The sequence below is a fragment of the Erpetoichthys calabaricus genome, chromosome 14 (assembly GCF_900747795.2).
Source record: "Erpetoichthys calabaricus chromosome 14, fErpCal1.3, whole genome shotgun sequence".
Lineage (NCBI taxonomy): Eukaryota > Metazoa > Chordata > Cladistia > Polypteriformes > Polypteridae > Erpetoichthys > Erpetoichthys calabaricus.
The window spans coordinates 96797536-96816440 of record NC_041407.2 but is presented as its reverse complement, the minus strand read 5'-3'; the positions used below and the strand labels follow the sequence as shown (position 1 = coordinate 96816440).

At 41.1% G+C, this 18905-nt stretch overlaps 1 protein-coding gene across 1 annotated transcript in view; it reads left to right on the top strand.

The window, feature by feature from the left end:
• npepps (aminopeptidase puromycin sensitive) overlaps window positions 1-18905 on the top strand; it is a 103775-nt gene that overhangs the window by 24299 nt on the left and 60571 nt on the right. The window contains exon 2 of the mRNA XM_028818404.2: window positions 12744-12828. Within this exon, the coding sequence (XP_028674237.1) occupies window positions 12744-12828 (85 nt within the window). The remainder of the gene's footprint in view (window positions 1-12743; window positions 12829-18905) is intronic.

Genomic DNA, 18905 nt, shown 5'->3' with positions numbered 1-18905 from the left:
CCGTCTCACAATTAAAAGAATGCAAACATATCTTCCTCTTCAAAGGAGTGCGCGTCAGGAGCAGAGCATGTCACAGAGATAGAGAAAAGCAAACAAATCAATAGGGCTGTTTGGCTTTTAAGTATGCGAAGCACCGCGGCACAAAGCTGTTGAAGGCGGCAGCTCACACCCCCTCCGTCAGGAGCAGGGAGAGAGAGATAGAGAGAGATATAGCGAGGGATTACTGTAAAGTACAAAAAAAACTCTTTGGGGGATGTGCTCCTTTAATACAATCCTCTGACTGATGACTTCCATCCCTTGGTTTGATGGATAATCCTTTCTGAATCACAGAGCTGGACCTTCCTTACCCTTCCATTCCACTACTGTTCTGTGCTTGTGTCGTGCACTGCCATTGCCCTGACATGCGAGTCGTGCGGGTCTGACCCTTCTGATGCCAGTCCCTTGACATCTGAGCCAACTGCAGCGTTCACGAATATCATGAAAGTCACTGAAGGGTTTAGTTGTGCTGCAACAAAATCGCATCACTTATCTAATGAAAGTGTTGAGAGCATGTGAAAGATTTCAAATGACAAGTATGAAATACCTCCAAGGAGATTAGCTGTGCCGTCAAGCCTTTGTCATGTCATCTAGATGAGGCAAATTGCTCACAGCGAGACTTTGGATACGCCTGGCATGTTGTTGGTCATAGCGTTGAATGAATCTTCCTTTTCTGTGGCTGTTGTCTGACATTTGGACATGACATGAAGCAGAGAGCAGGGTCTTTGTAATGATCTGCGCAGTGCCATCATTAAACTGCTGGGTCGTGACAGCTCATGGTGAAGTCATCTGCAGAGATGCCGACATTTTGTCTTTAAATCTGCCAGAATTCCTTGGCAAGTGCGGAGCTCTGGGCAGATTTTGTCGACTTGTTCATTTGCAGGTGGTGTGGGTTTAATTGTGACTGTCCAGGCCTGCATTTCTAAGTGTGTTCAATGGAGAAAAAAAAAAAAAAAAAAAAAGAGAGACGTGTGACGACGTTAAGGCAGTGTGGTGTAGTGGTTAAGGCTTTGGACTTCGAACTCTGAGGTTGAGAGTTCAAATCCTGCTACTGACACTGTGTGACCCTGAGCAGGTCACTTCACCTGCCTGTGCTCCAATTGGAAAAACTGAAAGAATTGTAAGCAATTGTATCATAAATGTTGTAAGTCGCCTTGGATAATGGTGTCTGCCAAATAAGTAAATGTAAATATTAAGTAGTGATTGTTAGCAATAAACTTGAATATTATATTACGTGGAATATCATGAAAGAGTCATTGTGTTGAAAATGATTGATATTCTTGTTTATGCTGTGGATCAAAATATGCTGGACAGTTTCCTCAAAATTGGGCTCCTCTAGCGTCGGAGATCAGTTCGCTGCCCATAACACTACGCACTAGACCTTTATGGGTCATCTGGCAGATGGCAGGCCCATCCCATGTTGGCCTTGTTTGGGCTTTATATTGAAAGGAGCCAGTTGAAGTGGTTCGGGCACTTGTCTCCCTGTGGAGGTGTTTTGGGCATATCCAGCCGGGAGGAAACCTCAGGGCAGACCTAGAACATGCTGGAGGGTTTATATCTCACCAGCTGGATTGGGGTCACCTTGGTAATCATCTGCAGGGGGTGAAGAAGGGAGCAAGGAAAGGGGACGTCTAGGCATCTTTGCCTAGATTGTGGTCCCCCACGACATGGGTAAGTGGTAGAAAATGAATGGATGGACAGAATACTTCTAGCATTTTGCATTGATAATAGCTGGTTCAAATTTTATTCAAATTGAGCAAGCTTATTTTGATCTTTTGTTCCCACAGACACACCCACCCACCCATCATTCTGAAAGTGGCCAAATGGTGTTCAGAGATGCCTAAATGTGTAAATCAATTGACGTCAAAGCCACAAATGGTATAAGTAGGGAAAGTAAAAATGGCGACATTCGCATCCATGGATTCACATCCTAGTGTTAATTGGCCAGCCCGTGTTGAGGATTGCATGAGACCTAAATCCATAGAAAACTTGACAGATAAGCCTCTGTTTTGTTTTCTAGGTCCGAAACATTCCTGTTCCATGTGTTGTTTTTTGGGCCGAGAGATAATTAATTGTCAGGTCTCGGATACACACACTTAGCCTGCCCCTACAACTTAAGACAGAATGAAAGCTGTTTGAATTTGTCGGGGCGAGTTGTAGACAGTCAGACTGACTTGCTGGGGGTGTCAGACTATATGATTGGAGGAATCACAGAAGCTGGAGCGACTGCCTCTGACTGCTAAGATTATGTAAAATCGCTGGAAACATCAGGTAGTTTGATGGCCTTTAGTCACCTTAGATTTTATCTCTAGTGCTATGACCTATGTTAGGCCACATCCTCTCTGTTACATTTGTGTTTGAGTCATTAAGTCTCAATTTTTGCCTTTTCCTTCACGAATACTCCGGTGGTTTTAACTCCAGATAATGGAGTTTTTGGAAAATGCTCTCCAGAGCTGTATATTTCTGAGAACGCCAGCTTGGTGTTGCAGTGTGGATGGATGAAAACGGAGAGTTTTGAAAATGCCGATGCTAATCTGCTCCTGGGAGGGATCAAGTGGGAGGGGCTGTGGGCGGAGCTCCTGACATCTTCGTTTACCTCCTATAACACAAAGCATTTTTTTTTTTCTTTATTTCGCCTTATACAATTTCTTGTATTAGGAATTTGTTAGTTTTCGCATACCCCTTGGGGTCACAGCGCAGGGTCAGCCATTGTACAGCGCCCCTGGAGCAATTACAGGTTAAGGGTCTTGCTCAAGGGCCCAGCAGATGGCAGTTGCATCAATGAAAACAAATTCTGTTACTGAGGAAGTAAAGTGTCATTAAATGTAAATTGAGTAATTAATGCAATTATGGTCTTGTTTAAATCCTTTGCGTAAATGAAAAATGTAAAAAATTTTTTCTGTAAATAAATTAAATCACCTTTGTAACTTCCACATTTTTGTAAGACAGGCTGTCATGTCCATGTGCTCCTCCATGAGGCCGCGGCACGCTTTTGCTGGGCTGCAGATGAGCCCTGACATACTAAATAATGTTCTGAAGCACAGCTGGAAGTTTATGAACACATGTAGGAGTTGCGCCACTGTTTATGCAGTTGGGCACAGAGAAGTAATAGCACCTTACATCTTGTATATAAACGTCTACATGTGGAGATGTGTGTGTGTGTGTGTGTGTGTGTGTGTCTGTTTGGCCTGGAAGTACGAGGCTATAGCATGAAGCTGAAAGAAAGCAACTATGTCGCCAAAGTGAAAGATAAACTCACTTAGTCGCTAATACACAAGCGAGGAGAGCACGTCGGCAAAATGAAACCTCCGAGGAGAGAGAAACTTGCTTAGCTGCTGATAGACAAGGGGGGGGGGGGGGGGGGGGGGGGGGGGGGTGAGCACGTGCGCAAAACAAAACCGCAGACTCTGCATTTCAATAATTTTTCCTGACAATTTCAGTAGTCTCAAGGAGCCCGAGCTTACACAGCTAGTTCTATAATAAATGTGATGAAATGGAATTTTAAAATCGTACATAATAATTTTAAACAGTAACGCGCTATGGCAGGATGCTTCGCAGGGACTTTTTTGAGATTGAAGGACCTTCAGAACCTTAGTGCTAAAGACTGTTGTCCCAGAATGAACAACACAAAATAAAAATGACCTGTAGGATAAAAGTAATTAAAGACCTCTGTCTTAACTCTTTGAGGACTGAATATTTTTTCCAAAAAGCACACAAAGCAATGGATATAAACAGCACATAACATAAAACGGCTATTGCTGTGTGCTATGGTTGCCGTCGGCACCTGTTCCCCTTCTCCTTCGGCAGCAGCTGTTTGGGGGTGGCTTCATGGCCAGCAGGAATGCGTGGCATGGCGGGCCGGCTGCCTAGCTGTCTCTGTGTGACAGGTGGGCGGGGTTGGCAGTCGCAGCGCGACACAGTCTGGTTTGTACCTCTTGTCGTCCAGATGAATGTTGCCGTAGGTGCATCAGGTACATGAACGTGTTCAACACCAGGATCAGTTGCAGATTGATCAGCTGATGCTGGTACCTCACTTTCGTTTTCGATGTTGATCTCCAGATCACTTGTATCAAAATCGCAGTCCAAACAAGTTAGAGTCCAATTCACCGATAATATGCAAACCGTTGTCTACAGAGTTTATTGCTTTGTGTGTTTACTTTCTCCAGATGTTTGATGCCATTTTTGCTCTTCACTACTCACACGAGCGCAGGCAATCTTGTTCAAACCAACAAAGCTGACTTTCCTTCTAGCAAAGAGAGTCAAACAAAAATTTAACAGCAGGGTTTGTCACCGTTTACAGTTAATTACCGCCCTCAGCTCCTCCTGTTGACAAAAGTCGACATCTACCCTGGAAGAGTTACTATGCTAAATGTTTTACTAACTACAAAAAAAAGTTTTAACTTAAACACAAAAAATTTGTCACATCCAAACTCAAATCCAACAGTTGCTTTATACATATTATTGTTTCTGAAATTTCACAAACAAGATACTCCTTGAAATTATTTGTATTGATTTGCGTGACGGTCCTTCAAGCAGAGCTGGTGAACCCATTAGGCGACATATAGGTGGCTGCCTGGGGTGCTGTCATCTGAGGGGCGCAGTTTAGGTAAATTTTAAGGGCACACCCCAGGGGCGCAGTTTAGGTAAGTTAAGGCATGCATTTCCCAGACACAAAGGGGGGCACCCCCTGCCTAGAGCTTCATACGAACTTTGACCGCCACTGTCTTTAGGTATTTGACTAAATTGGTTTTGTTAGCCACTTCTAGTTAGCGTTGTGCAGTAGCAAATCTTGCAGACAGACTTGCGTGTTATTGTTTGGCTTTGTGGTAACTGGGGACAGCAAACAAAGTAATTCCAGATGCCACCCTGGCTGCCCTCTTTATCAATTAAGCATGCCGGTGAAGGCTGTGAAGCCACTGAAGTCGCCATATTAAAACCTGTGAGTGGGCAAAAAAGTGAGTGCAACTTGAGCTGTGGTGAACCAGAAGTGCATGCGGTGGAATCGAGACCATGAAAAATGAGTATTGACGCCATTTTCAAATGTTAAAATCAATATTAATTGAGATTTCAGTACTTTTGACAACCCTACTGCCTAGATGGGCTCTACCTCCCCACTACCCTAAACTCTTCGAAAATGAATGGATGGATTGTTTAAGTCATGCTGTTTACTAAACCAGGGCATTTGTATTGAGGTTTTGTACTCGTCAGCTGTGGACGCTTTTATAGACTGAACGCCGAATATGAAAAATTGACCTGAAATGAATGAACTGAAGTGAAACTGAAACCAAAATGAAAATATTTTTCAAATGGCTTGATTTTTTAAATGCCGACATTCTATAAATAAATATCCCATCTCTCTCACTCCATTTGCATTATGACTGCTCTTTTCCTTAAAGTGCAGAGTCCAGAGTCTGTGCTGGAAGTGATGCTCACAAGATGGGAACCATGAAATATTAATTGTAAACAAAGATGTTATGTCATATAAGTGTGCTGATGGCTTTGACTGGTCACCTGGGGGATTGCAGGCTGGAATGAGTGGTACGTGGCTGAAGCGCGAGAGCAAAGCGTGTGCTGTCAGAGACGCTGTGTGACAGGAGGGAAAACGGGACTCGCGGCAGGATGCCACCGAGGGGGTAAAGACCGGAAGCCTAGGAGCCCGGGCTTTCTACAGCTTTCTTTCTTGAAGTTAAAATGAGATGCCACATATGGGGCAGGTGAATCGACAGTTGCCTGGAATTCCTGCCATATCACACAGAAAGAGAGAGCAGGTCATGAAAACTCCATGAAAGTTAAGAGACCTTCAGGCTGACAAAGGGCAACATGTCGTCTAAGGCTCTTAGAGCAGAACCCCAGAAAATGTGCCATTCATAAAGGAACTAATATATGGAGAGTGGGGACCCCAGTGGCCACCAGAGAGATGCATCTCTTCCACCCCAAAAAAAAGCAAGATGGGGTTCAAGGCTTCTTCACAACCATAGATTCACTGAGCTAGAAGTTGGGAGACGGCGCAGGGGAAGCAGGACGAGAGTTGGTAGAGAAGATCTGGTGTGGTTTGTAGTGTATATGGGCAGCCGTCCCATTTAGTGAGGGCTTCAAGGTCCTGAGCAGCCATTGGTTTTGCTGTCCTTTCTTGTGCTGTTCTGTTTACTCCTTTTATTCATCCCTCTCTTCAGTTTAGTTATTTAAATAAGTCATCTGTCCTTATTGTGGCCTGCTGGCCTTACAATGTGTTAAATGAAAGAAGCTGCTAATATGCATAGAATGCCTGCCATTGTTTATGTACTCTCATTCCTGCTGTGATCACTTTGAACTTTATTTTAATGTATTTGTTTTGTTTGCTTTTTGTGCTTTGTTTGGAAGCTTGTGCTACTGACAGTTCACATTTTTACACGCATATGCATACTTATATTAATTATACATGCGTTCTGTGTCACACTGCTGGTCTGGTGTGCTCAGATTCCTGATGTCTGGTAATGTCTGGACGGTGCCTGTGCCACATCGTCATTTCAGCGGTTCACTTCAGCCAGTTTCCACATCGCCTCTCTAACTAACCTGCAAATCCTTGGACTGTGCCAGATGAAACCCATGTGAACTTGGGTGTACCCGGCTACCACCGCGCTGCAGTACGTGTAATTTCTCATGAACATACATCACACTTGGCTGAATATTTGAGAGTTAAGTAGCTGAACTTAAGACCACCTTGTCAGCAGCAAGGAGACTGTGGAAGATTGTGGGTTCGCTTCCCGGTTTCTCCCTGTGTGGATAGTGCTTTGAGTACTGAGAAAAGCGCTATATAAATGTAATGAATTATTAGTATTATTATTATTATTATTATCAGTCTGTCAAAACAAATGCATACAGTGGTTCTGTCGTGGAACTTGTTGCAGTTGCCTCACCCACCGTTGTCGTCATTGGTTCTCGCAGCAGTATATCAAACCATCCATTTTGTAAGCCCACTTTCTTTAACACAATTAGCTAGTAATAAACAAAATAAACAGAAATCACAAAACACCAATAAAACATTTAAAGACATATTAAGACAAAGATCTACCCTGAGCATTGGAATGTAAAGGCTGGGTGCGGTCCTTCATTAGTGACATCAGTGGCCCCGTCTCTTGGGTCTCCACCCACAAAGTACAAGAACAGAACAACTCGTTACACAGATAATAAGTAATAAGCAAAACTAACAGAAATAACAACGAAATACTTGAAATAAATAATAAATCCAAGTCAACCAAACAAAAAATCATGAAAAAAATCCCAGGCAGGAAGTAAATCCTATCTGTAATATAACAATAGGAGCCTTGAACAAGATGACAATTATACTAGTGTCTAATATCTGAAATTGTAACATGTGACAGTGTTTGTGTTTATATTAGAATGTGTTAAAACTCTGACGTTTTCTATCCTCACCTTTCCCAAGTAGAGGAGGTGTTGCAGTGCTGTGTGCGTTCTGTTAAAAGCTCCCTGCGGCTAAGCTCAGATTTACTTGCAAATGAAGTAAAGACAAAGCATGTTAAGCTTCCCATTTGTCTGGCCTCCATCTTTTTGTGCTGATTTTTGATAAGAGATCTCACGTTTAGCAAGAAGCTCACTGCTAATAGACCTGAAGTTGAACTCCAGTGCTGTAAAAGAATGGTAATTATCCTCTTTATTCTTGCTAATTTTGATGGAGGTGCAGTGGTTATTGTGACTGCCTCACAGCTCCAACATCCCAGTCCAGACCCTGTCTATAAAGAGACTGCTTGTTTTCTGTGCATATTTTGGTTTGGGTTTGCACAAGAAGTATTTGTGTGTTCGTGTAATACAGCAGAGACTGTATTTTCTGAGTATTCTCAGAAAGAACCACCTCCCAAAAAATCTGCTCCTTGCTTTTTATCATTGTTCCATCGAGAGTGTGCTCACTTACGGACTGTGTGTGTGGTACGGCAGCTGCACTTCCTCAGAAAAGAAAGCGCTCCACAGGGTCGTCAGGATAGCGGAGAGAACAATTGGTCATACCCTCCCCACTCTGGAACAAATCTACACATCCCGAAGCCGCAAAAAAGCAATAGACATTTCACAAGATTCATCACATCCCGGTCATTGCCTCTTCCAGCTTTTGCCATCGGGCAAGAGATACAGAGCTATGAAAACTAGGACAAACCGCCTTAAAAACAGCTTTTATCCGAAAGCAATCATGGCCCTGAACTCAGAATAAAACTGCTCCATATTATTCTACCAATGTGCAATATAGACCTTAAGTCAACAAGTGCAATTTGTATATTTATTACTATTCGGTTTGTTATTATTTTCTCTCTTCTTGTCTTTTTGTCTTTTTAACTCTTATTCCTCACACTGAGTCGTTTGGCACCTTCAATTTCGTTGTTCCTTTGTAAAAGTGACAATGACAATAAAGATCTATCTATCTATCTAATCGGTGACACTGTATTGGCCCGTTACGAGGGTCCTAGTGTACGGGCACGGAATATTCCTGGCAACTTACTGCCTTCTGCTCACGACATATTGTAGTCTGTCTGTCATATAGTGCCTTTCATATGTACCTATCTATCAACAAACAAGCAAACACAGGCTTCCTTACAAACAGTAGTATTAAACATCCACCACTCTTCACATTTTCTTATTTGGCTGACACCTTTATCCAAGGCAAATAACAACATTTATGATACAATTGCGTACATTTCTTTTGGTTTTTTCAATTGCAGCACAGGCAGGTGAAGTGACTTGCTCAGGGTCACACAGTGGTGTCAGTAACGGGATTTGAACCCACAGCCTCCGGGTTTGAAGTCCAAAGCCTTAACCACTACACCATGCAGCTTCTATTCCTCCTAGCTGCTTCAGTTGTTTCTCCTCCCTTCTTGCAGTGCTACATGGCCACTGGCACTCACATCAATAGATGTCACAGCTTATATTATTATATTAGGCAGACATGATAATACAAATGGTATGGCTATTCTTGTATTAATACATTGTATATAATTCTGTATATTATGTTGCACTGAATGAAAACATTTTTATGTAAGTGTGCGTGTCATACTTATTTATGTAGGTGGTGTATCAAAGAGGGTAATTATTGAACTCCCGCACACCGCAGTGTTTTTACACTTGTAGTGTGAGTTGCTAAATAAATAAAATAGCCATTTCAGTGGCAGAGTACCTCACGTACCACACCAAGTGGGCTCTCTTCCCTTCTGAATATCATTTTGATATTCTAACACCAATAGGGAGCCCTAATTATACCTGCAATGTCTGTCTGTCTGCTTTTCACAAGAGAACTACTTAACGGATTTAGATCAGGTTTTTATCTATAATTTGCTTGAATATCCCGGATGATTTTGTGACTTGTCTCATCGCACTAGTTTGCTTGCGGTACAGACTTATTTGCGCAAATCCGAGAGAGAGGCTTTGGGCCAAGGGGAGGGGGGTGTGGCCCTCCTCATTCACTCGCCAGCCTCCATTCGAGTTGGTTTACCTCTCACCACGGGTTGGAGCGTACCTTGCCTCCTCTTAGCTAGCGATACCGGTTTGTTCAACAGACATTATCATCTACAGATTGTTAAGGAGTAATGTTTGACTTTTTTGAGAGATCAGAGCCACGTGTGTTTTAGAGGGTAGCTGCCAATTGCCAGAGATATCACGGCCACGTGCTTTTCTCCCCACACGGGGGATGCTGTCCTGTCAGAGCTGATCTCAATCAGATACAGTGCCAATGTTTGACGTTGAAGCGTACCTACCTTTCGCTTGGCCAGAATTATTATTTTTTTTATTGATTTTTAAAGTTTGTCCAGTTTCACTTCTACATGGTCGGAACCGCTGGGGACAGCTAGTTTTATATAATTATGCAAGCAACACCAAGGAGGGAGCCCTTTGATGCTGTGTACTTCTATGAACGTACATTAACAAGTTTATCATCACACTTCTCTCAACTGAAACCTTATGATTATACCAATGCACACAAAACTTCAGAGGGGAACCCCCCAAGATTGTACAGTGAACAGAGGATCGTAGTTCATTTGTGTAAACTGTTTTTAAATGTTACAGGGAAAAATGTTTCCTAGTGTGGTCATCAACCAAAAATTGATAAAACTGACACCAAAAAGGTTGAGAACCAAATATTAAAACGAGTCCTTCTGGTTTCTTTGGATGTTCCATTGCCTGCAGCATTCTGTATTTCACCATCACTTGCAATTCACTTGCCACCTAAGGGCTGAGGTGTGAGATGTGGGCCGTGAGATGTGGATGGTCCAGCCGCTTCCACTGCACATGAGTGGTGTTGACGGTGTGTGGCCCAGCTTTACTGTCACAACTAGGTGACTGCTGTACCCGTTGGTGATTAGACTTGGCTGGACTTGTGTCATTCTGTGTACCTCCATGTTTGAACATGTTTTATGACATTTACTCAATGACGTGAGGTCCTGCACCATAACCACACATAACCTAATAACAGCTAAGCCTGTTGGGACAAGTGACACAAACTAAAGTGAGACGACTTATCACTTTACATTTTGAAACGCACTTATTTATGTAAGTGATTTGTGGTCTGGTATATACACAAAATGGAGATACATAGATTATTCAGTATATCGTTGGATCTTCTTCTTTTGTTGTGGGACAGAATAGTATTTTACTTGTCAGGAAAAAAAGATGGTCTTGTAAGATAAACACATTGATTTCCTTAATAATCTACAGAACACAACTGTAATCAGTCAGCATTTTTTTTTGTACTCTATTTTTGTTTCCATCTTTGGTTTCCTTCATTTTTCTTTTAAATACGTGTTAAAATGTGTCATGAGGTGTGTGTGTAATTTGTTTTCGAAAAGATGCCAGGGGTTTAATAATACTAATTAAAGGAGTAAGGAAGGGCAGGGTTACAAGCTGATGGCATTTAAGAGGAATGCTGATTGTGTTCATTTCTGTTTATTTAGTGGGTGTTGCATTGGGTGGAGGACACACTCTCTCATAATGTCTGAAGAGGTGCAGACTTCTTGAAGACGCTGCTTTTTTGCCAGTCATTCAGCACTGCCACAGGGTATGCACTGTCCATGTTGGCACAGACATTTCATTTATGAATGTTTTTCATTACGTTTTTGAAACTTTTGCTTTCAGTTAGATGTTTCAGAGGTTAGGTGACATGCTCAGTGTTAGAGAGTGTATCAGACATAAGACAGTAATACTCCACCCTTTACAGGTTACATAAGCCATGACGTTTGTTGTGATGGCCACGGAAAAAAAAAAAAGAGACCAGATATCAAAAACTTTCTGACAGGACTGATCGTGTCTACAGAGACCAATGTTGGACCACTACAAAGAATATAAAAAGTGTCTGCGAAAAAATAATAATAATGTATAATCCACGTTTCAAGTCATCCAGTCATATCACAATGTGCTTTTTTTTTTTAAGCTAAAATATTAAATAAACCACCTCTGGAAAATGAAAGTAGTCTACAAATAGGAGTCGTTCACACAGGATTATACATTTGAATTGATGACCCTCCTCTCCCCTCTCATTCACTGGTCAATACTCCCGTCTTCAATTCAGAAGGGTCATCCTGTTTGAAGGAGCTTCATGTTTGAGGACTACTTTTTAATTTTCTGGAAGTTTTAATTTAGCAATACTTTAGCAAAAAATACATGCTTTTTACACTGTGAGTATATGATTGGATGACTTGATGCTTATATTAATATGAATGATAGTAAGAATTTTTTCATGAATGTTTTTGCGATTCTATTATTCCCATTCTATTAAAAACATTCTCGCCTCCATTCTCCATGAAGATGTAAGATGAAAAACTTGACTGTGATGACAAACCACTTGGAGTAAGCAACATAAAAAAACATTTTTGTGTGGAGTATTCCTTTAAAGTAAATCCACTTATCCACTTGCCAACATCCCCATGTGAAATAATACTTTAATTTTAGTCCATTTTAGCCCTCAAGTCTTAATTTCCTGAGGTCCTGCTCTAGTTAGCTGTTCGGTAGCTGAAGTTTTTATATTATCGTGTCGCATTACTTTTGCGGAGTACGCTTTTTAAATAAATCTCAAAGTTTTTGATCTCCCTGACTTTCTCGTACACTAAGTATAGGGAAAGTTTTGGAATCCTCCAAAAATTCAATTTTGATATTGTGATGAATCTCAACGTTCCCGAGTCCGAAAATACCATTTTTGGAATTGTCTGTCTGTGTGTGCGCGTGCGTATATGTATGTATGTGTATGTATGTATGTGTGTGTGTGTGTATGTATGTATGTATGTATGTATTATATAAATATATATATATTATATATATATATATATATATATATATATATATATATATATAATATAAAAACACGATAACCTGAGTATGCTTTCACTTAGATCAACCAAATTTTGCATACTATTATTAGTATTAGGTACAATATTTAGATTTCGATCAACTTTTGTACATTTCTGTTAACCGGAAGTGGTACATTACCTTTTATTCATGTAGCAGCAGAGTCCGATTTATTTAACTTTTATAATAATTGTTCAATATATTATTAATTTGACTTGATGTTGATGGTTCTTTAAATTACATAATATAAAAATATAATCATTGTCTTGTGGTTTACTCTTCAAATATCCATCCCCATATCTGAGTATACGAAAAAGTTGAGGGGACAGCACTCCTGCTTTTTAGTTTGTTACACTGTTGTTTCTGTCTAGAATGATTTTCTTTCTTTTTTTCAGGTTACACAACCCACTAATCAGATTGTTATGAACTGTGCCGACATTGACATAATAACAGCAACATTTGCACCTGAAGGCGCCGAAGGTAAGGACCAGTGACATAGCTCATGTATCTGTCCTCCCGCTCTAGGCAGGCTGCCTGGCCACGCAGCTGTTTTCAGAACAATGCACAGTGTTGGGTTTCCACACATTAAAAAACATGTCCTACAACTAGCTTGTCCTTGATTTTAAGTTGACATCAGTCATATGCGTTATCATGTCAAGTGCATTCAGGCGTCACAAATGGTGACCCCCATTGACCTGTTTTCACTTCAGAATTGTGAGATATTGTAGTAACAGTATATACAGTGCCTTCAGAAAGTACTCGGCCCCTGAAACTTTTTTTTTTTTTTTTTTTTTTTTTTTTTTACACACTTTTGTTATGTTGCAGCCTTGTGCTAAAATCATTTTAAATACTCCGTATCCCAGAATGACAAAGCAAAAACGGGATTTTAGGAATATTTACAAAATTTTAAAAATAAAAACTGAATTCCCACATTGACACAAGTGTTCAGCCCCTTTGCTACAACACTTGACATTTGTCTCAGGTTCCCCCCATTCTGTTGGTCATCATTGAGATGTTTCTACCCCTTGATTAGAATCCACTTGTCATCAGTTCAGTTGATTGGACATGATTGGTGCAAAAACCAAACCAAGAGGTCAAAGGCATTGCCTGCCGAGCGCAGAGACAGGATTGTGTTGTAGCACAGATCTGCGGAAGGCTACAAAAATGATTCTGCAACTCTGAAGGTTTCCCAAGAGCACAGTGGCTTCCAGAGTTCTTAAGTGGAAGAAGTTTTGAACAACAACAGCAACAATTTATTTTTTGTATAGCCCAAAGTCCCACAAGGAGTGCCTGAGTGGGTTTTAACAGGCCTTGTTTTTTGACAACACATACAAATGCCACAGCACCCCCCCCCGAACCCCCCCCCCCCCCCCAGTTGACTCCCTAAGAAAACAAAAAAAAAACTCCCAAAAAATATCCTTGTGTTGAATAGAAGAAATCCTGGGAAAAGCAATTGAGAGAGAGGTAGGTTGAGTGTGCAATGGGTATCAAAAAATGGGGTAAATCCAATACACAAAACAGAACAGAGCCAGATGGCCAGTCTATCATGGCCACCTTAGAAATATAATTCAAAAAAGCAAGGAATAGATTATATCACTCACTAAATACAGAACACTATGATTCTTCTTAGAGCTGGCCAAACTATGCAGTCGGGGTTATGGGAAGAGAAGTGACTAAGAACCCAAGGGTCCCTCAGGCTGAGCTCTAGAGAACCTGTGTGGAGATGGGAGAAACTCCACTAATCTGGGCCTTATGGCAGAGAGCCTAGACAACACGTGAAACAACTCCACATAGAGTTCGCAAAAAGGCACCTGAAGGACTCTTAGACTGTGAGAAAGAAGATTCTCTAGTCTAATAAAACCAAGATTAAAACGTTTGGCCTCAATTCTATGCAACACATATGTAGGAGACCAGACACCACTTGTCACCTGTGCAATACCATTACAATGGTGAAGCATGTAGGTAGCAGCATCATGGTGTGGATTTGTTTATCAGCGGTAGGGACTGCCAGATAAGTCTGGGATGAGTGAAAGCACAATGGAGCAGAATACAGAATCATCCTTAATACAAATCTGCTCAAAGTTCTGTGAGCTTGAAGGGTCACCCAACAGTACAGTGACTCTAAGCACAAAGCAAAGAGAACACAGGAGTGGCTTAGGGGGCAGCTGAATTTTGAGTGTCCCAGTCAACGGCCAGACTTGAATCCACTCAGACTTCTCTGGAGAGACCTGATAATGTCCACAGAGGGTCTCCATCCGACCTGGCAGAGCTGGAAAAGAATGGCAGAAAAGCCCCAAATCCAGGTGTTGCATCAGAACCCAAAAGATTGGAACGGCTGCCAGAGGGGCTTTAACTAAGTGCTATGTAAAGGATCTGAATACTTCTGTCAGTGGATTATTTCAGTTTTTAAATTTTTAATACATTTGCAAAAATGTCTAAAATCCTGTTTTCACTTTGTCATTCTGGGGTGTTGATGAGGAAATAAGAATTTAAAAGATTTTGACACAAGGTTGCAACATAACAAAATGTGCAAAAAGCGAGGGGGGGTCTGATTACTTTGAAAAATTTGTATTTTGTGTTAAAACTTTAGTAAGGACTCCAGTAAAAGTTGAAGCAGTGCGTTTACAGAGAGGCAGACAATACCTGGCTGGGGGCATACTGTAGCATACTTGTTATAACCTTTGTATATATGAAGCAGCATGCACTACGTTGTTTTTACTTTTTTTTTCTTTTAATGGAGTCTTGGTGCCAAAGAGTCAATTCAAGTAAACAAAGAAGCAAAAGCAAAAGTGCCACAGACTTGGTTTTGTTTGCCTTTTTGTTTTGTTCCTTTCTTCCATAGCAACTTTTTTTTTTTTCTCTCTCTCTGCTGCCGCACATGTGATGCGAGTCAGCTGGGTGACTTAGGCCATAGAAACCAGCAGCAACACCAGGGAGTTGATCTTCTAGGAAGGAGGTGTGGCGTTTACTTTGAACTTGATGCAATCCATTATCACCATCTTAGGAAATTTGCTAATCTTTAGCAGACTAACCAAAGAGACTTTATTGTATTTTTTTTTTTTTATCACAGTGAATCTTCTAAAAATTTTACTCTAACCACATAATGTTAAGACATGTCTAAATTTAAGAGAAAATGGTGCTTTAATTTTGTTTCATCTATTACTCCAAATAAATACAGTGGTTATAGAAACTCATTGTATCCCTTTGAAATGGCCACTTCTTTTGTGACAGAGCCTGAAACCAAAACCTATTGTACAAGATCTTTTTCCAGCTTTATTTACACATTTTGTAAATAAGCAGCGGTTATGAAAATCAATAAAGAGACTGGAAAAAGAGGGTTGGAAGTGATCGGCCCTATGATTTTCTTTTTCATAGTGCCAAGTTTTGCTTTAATGAAAGCAATTAGCCTGTTTGGGTATGTCTCTACCAGCTTTGCAGACCTAAACTGGGGAATACTTGCCCAATGTTCCTTGCAGAATTGTTTGTGTTCAGTCATGGGCCCCTCTCTTCACATCCATCCACTGATCCTCTATCAGATTTAAGTCAGGGCTCTGACTTGGCCACTCCAGGACATTCATCCTTAAGCCATTGCGATTGCGGTGTATTATGGTTATTTTGCTGAAATGTGAATTACCTGTCTATCTTCAGCTGTCTGGCAAAGGGCTGGAGAGCCTCTTCAAGAATTTGAGTGTATTTGGCAGCATTCGTTTTTTTTTCTCAATCCTGACCAATCATCCAGTCCCTGCTAAAGAGGAAGCCGCCCATTCCCCCCCATACCAAAACCCTAAAATAATTCTGCCAACCCTAAAATAATTCTGCTTCACAGTTGGTATATTGTTTTGGGTTATGTGGTGTGGTTTTCGCCACACAGCATTTGGAGTTCAGTTTTGATCTCATCTGACATCAAACCTTTTGTCAATGTCATCGGAATCAGTGTTTTTTTACAGTGCACAAATGAGACTTGGCATGGTCCTTTTTCAGGGGAGGCTTCTTTCTTGCCAGCATGCCATACAGGGCAGCTTTGCATAAAGCTAGCTAGATTGTTATCAACCTGCACAGACCAACCAGTTTCAGCCATGAAGACTTATAGATCCTTCAAAGTTGCTATTGGCATCTTGATAGCTTCCGTGATCAACATCCACCTGGCTCAGTTAGCCAGTTCAGGCAATGTGTTGACACACATTTTCCACTTCATTATAATGGTCTGAACGGTATACAGATGGTTAGTTAAAGCCTTAGAGGTCTTTTTGTGTTTTCCTCCTAACTTGTTCCTTTCCATAACTTGATCCCAGAGCCCCTTTGAAAGCGCCTTTCCAACCAGGGGGAATTGTGTGCATTTCCAAGCACTTCTAGCAGTGGAATCCCCAAGGAACAGACTGGTTTACTCTGACCTCACCAGGGTAACTACAGTTGTCTGGTGGGGGGCCAATTAGCCGATGTAATATGAAAGGCGATTATTGTACCTGACTAAGTTGATAATGGCTACTCTAAGGGGATGATCACTTATCCAAACTGGGTATTTCATTAATCAAAATGTAAGAATTCTATTTACACTTAGGTATTGAGAGTTGCAATGCTTACTTACAGCTGGTAATAGTGGTTTAATGTGACAAAAGCAAATAATTCTATAGGTACTGTACTATACACTCATCCATTCATTCATTTTCCACCACTTATCTAAAGCCGGGTTGTAGGGGCAACAGTCTTAGCAGTGAGGCCCATAATTCTCTTTCCACAGCCACACTTGCCAACTCATACTATAGAATCCCAAGGTGTTCTTAGGCCATCTGGGAGGTATAATCCTCCCAGTGAGTTCTGGGTTTTCTCCTCCCAGCTTGTTGTGCCTTTGTAACATCTGTAGGATGGCATCCAGGGTCAGATGCCTGAACCACCTCAGCTGGCTCTTCTCCATGCTCATTTGAACTAATTCCAAAATTCAGCATTTAGTTCCCCATCAAGTGACGGTTATGGTTTTGAAATATCTTACTCTCTCTTTTGTCTGCACTTACCTTTACACATACTGTTGGTTTCTTTTACTGAACCTTTCAGTAGTTTTCTTGTGTCATATAGGTCCTTTCTGCAGCTGGGTCCTGCCGTTGTTCAGTTTATCTTCCTGTGAGATGCCATGACAATCTTGGTTGAACCATTCAGAAGAACATTAGACTAATGCAGGCAGCCTGTTCCCGGGAAGGAATCCAGAGTGCTTGCAGAAAACAAACTTACAGAAAATGACCAAGATAAGATTCAAACCTAGGACACTAAAACTGTGATGCCACAGCTCTAAACGCTACATCACAATGTCCCCTCATGTTTAAATTCATAACCACTAATAAGAAAAGCGTTTGAGTTGGTGCGTCACACTTGTTTTTTTTTATTGTATATTTCAGGCATGTTTAATATCTTAAGTTTAAGTCCAAGTTCCTATTTATCAATCGCTAAGTATTACTCAAAAGTAACAGGGACTACTAAGGAGGTGACTGCTTGGATTGAGTAGACAGAAATTTAACAGGTAACATTTATCATCAAGTCCTTAAGGAAGTTAGTGAGTGCACATATTTTTCAAAAATCTGGGAAATTTGTTAAGACTGCAGGCAAGCAAATTTGATCCTGTTTTATAAAAAGGCCTGATCCAAGTACATTTAGGCCAGTAAGCTAAAGCTTAATATGCATCACAGGTAGATTCATTGAAGCGATTCTTTTTTGTGAAAATTTTTTTTATGAAACAATAAGTAAAATACAAAAAGAAGCAGGATGTATGAAATTACAAAATAATGAGATAAAAAAAACCTCCCCACCCTATCCCTGTGATGAACAACATAAAAAGACAAATTGATTAAAGCAGTGTCTGCATGACTAATCCGAAAGGGCAGCTGTCCACAGCCAGACTGATAATGAAAGGCAGCAAGGAGGACAGGTTGCTGTCACCACTGGCCACCAGATGGATATTCACCGACAAGCGTTGGTGACTAAAAGCTGCTCCCTGATATTGGAGCCAGATGTTTCACCAGTCCTCAATCCTGAGAGTTCCACATAAGTTAGGTTATAGAGAGAAGATCTCTAAGAATAAACCGGGACAGAACAGGGGGATTTGCACTGAGAGGCCAGAGTGAGTTTGGCTGCAATGGTATCCAGAGAGAGACCAGCCTCTGCTGGGACTGGGCTAAAAGGGATAGTGTGGAATGGTAGAGGAGAAGAAAACTGAGTTGAGAAGAGGGATCTGGGCAGAGAGCATTGAAAAGAGGGAATGTAAAACAGCAAGCCAATAGGGAGTAACAGTGGAGCAGTTCCAGAGCATGAAGAGAATGGGTTCAGGGGCATTTAAGGAACAGAAGTGACTATTGCAAGATTTTTACATGGGGTAAGATACAAAAATCAAACCTAGTATGCTGATAATTGGGGTTCCTGGAAGATGGAATGATTTCCTTATGAAAGCAGTTCATTAAAGATGAGATGCAGCAGCACATGTCTAGAACAGCGTGAAGAGACCGGGATCCTAGGAAATGAAATCTTTTTGCTTTTGCCTTCCTAACATGTGACCCAAACTACCACTGCTGTTC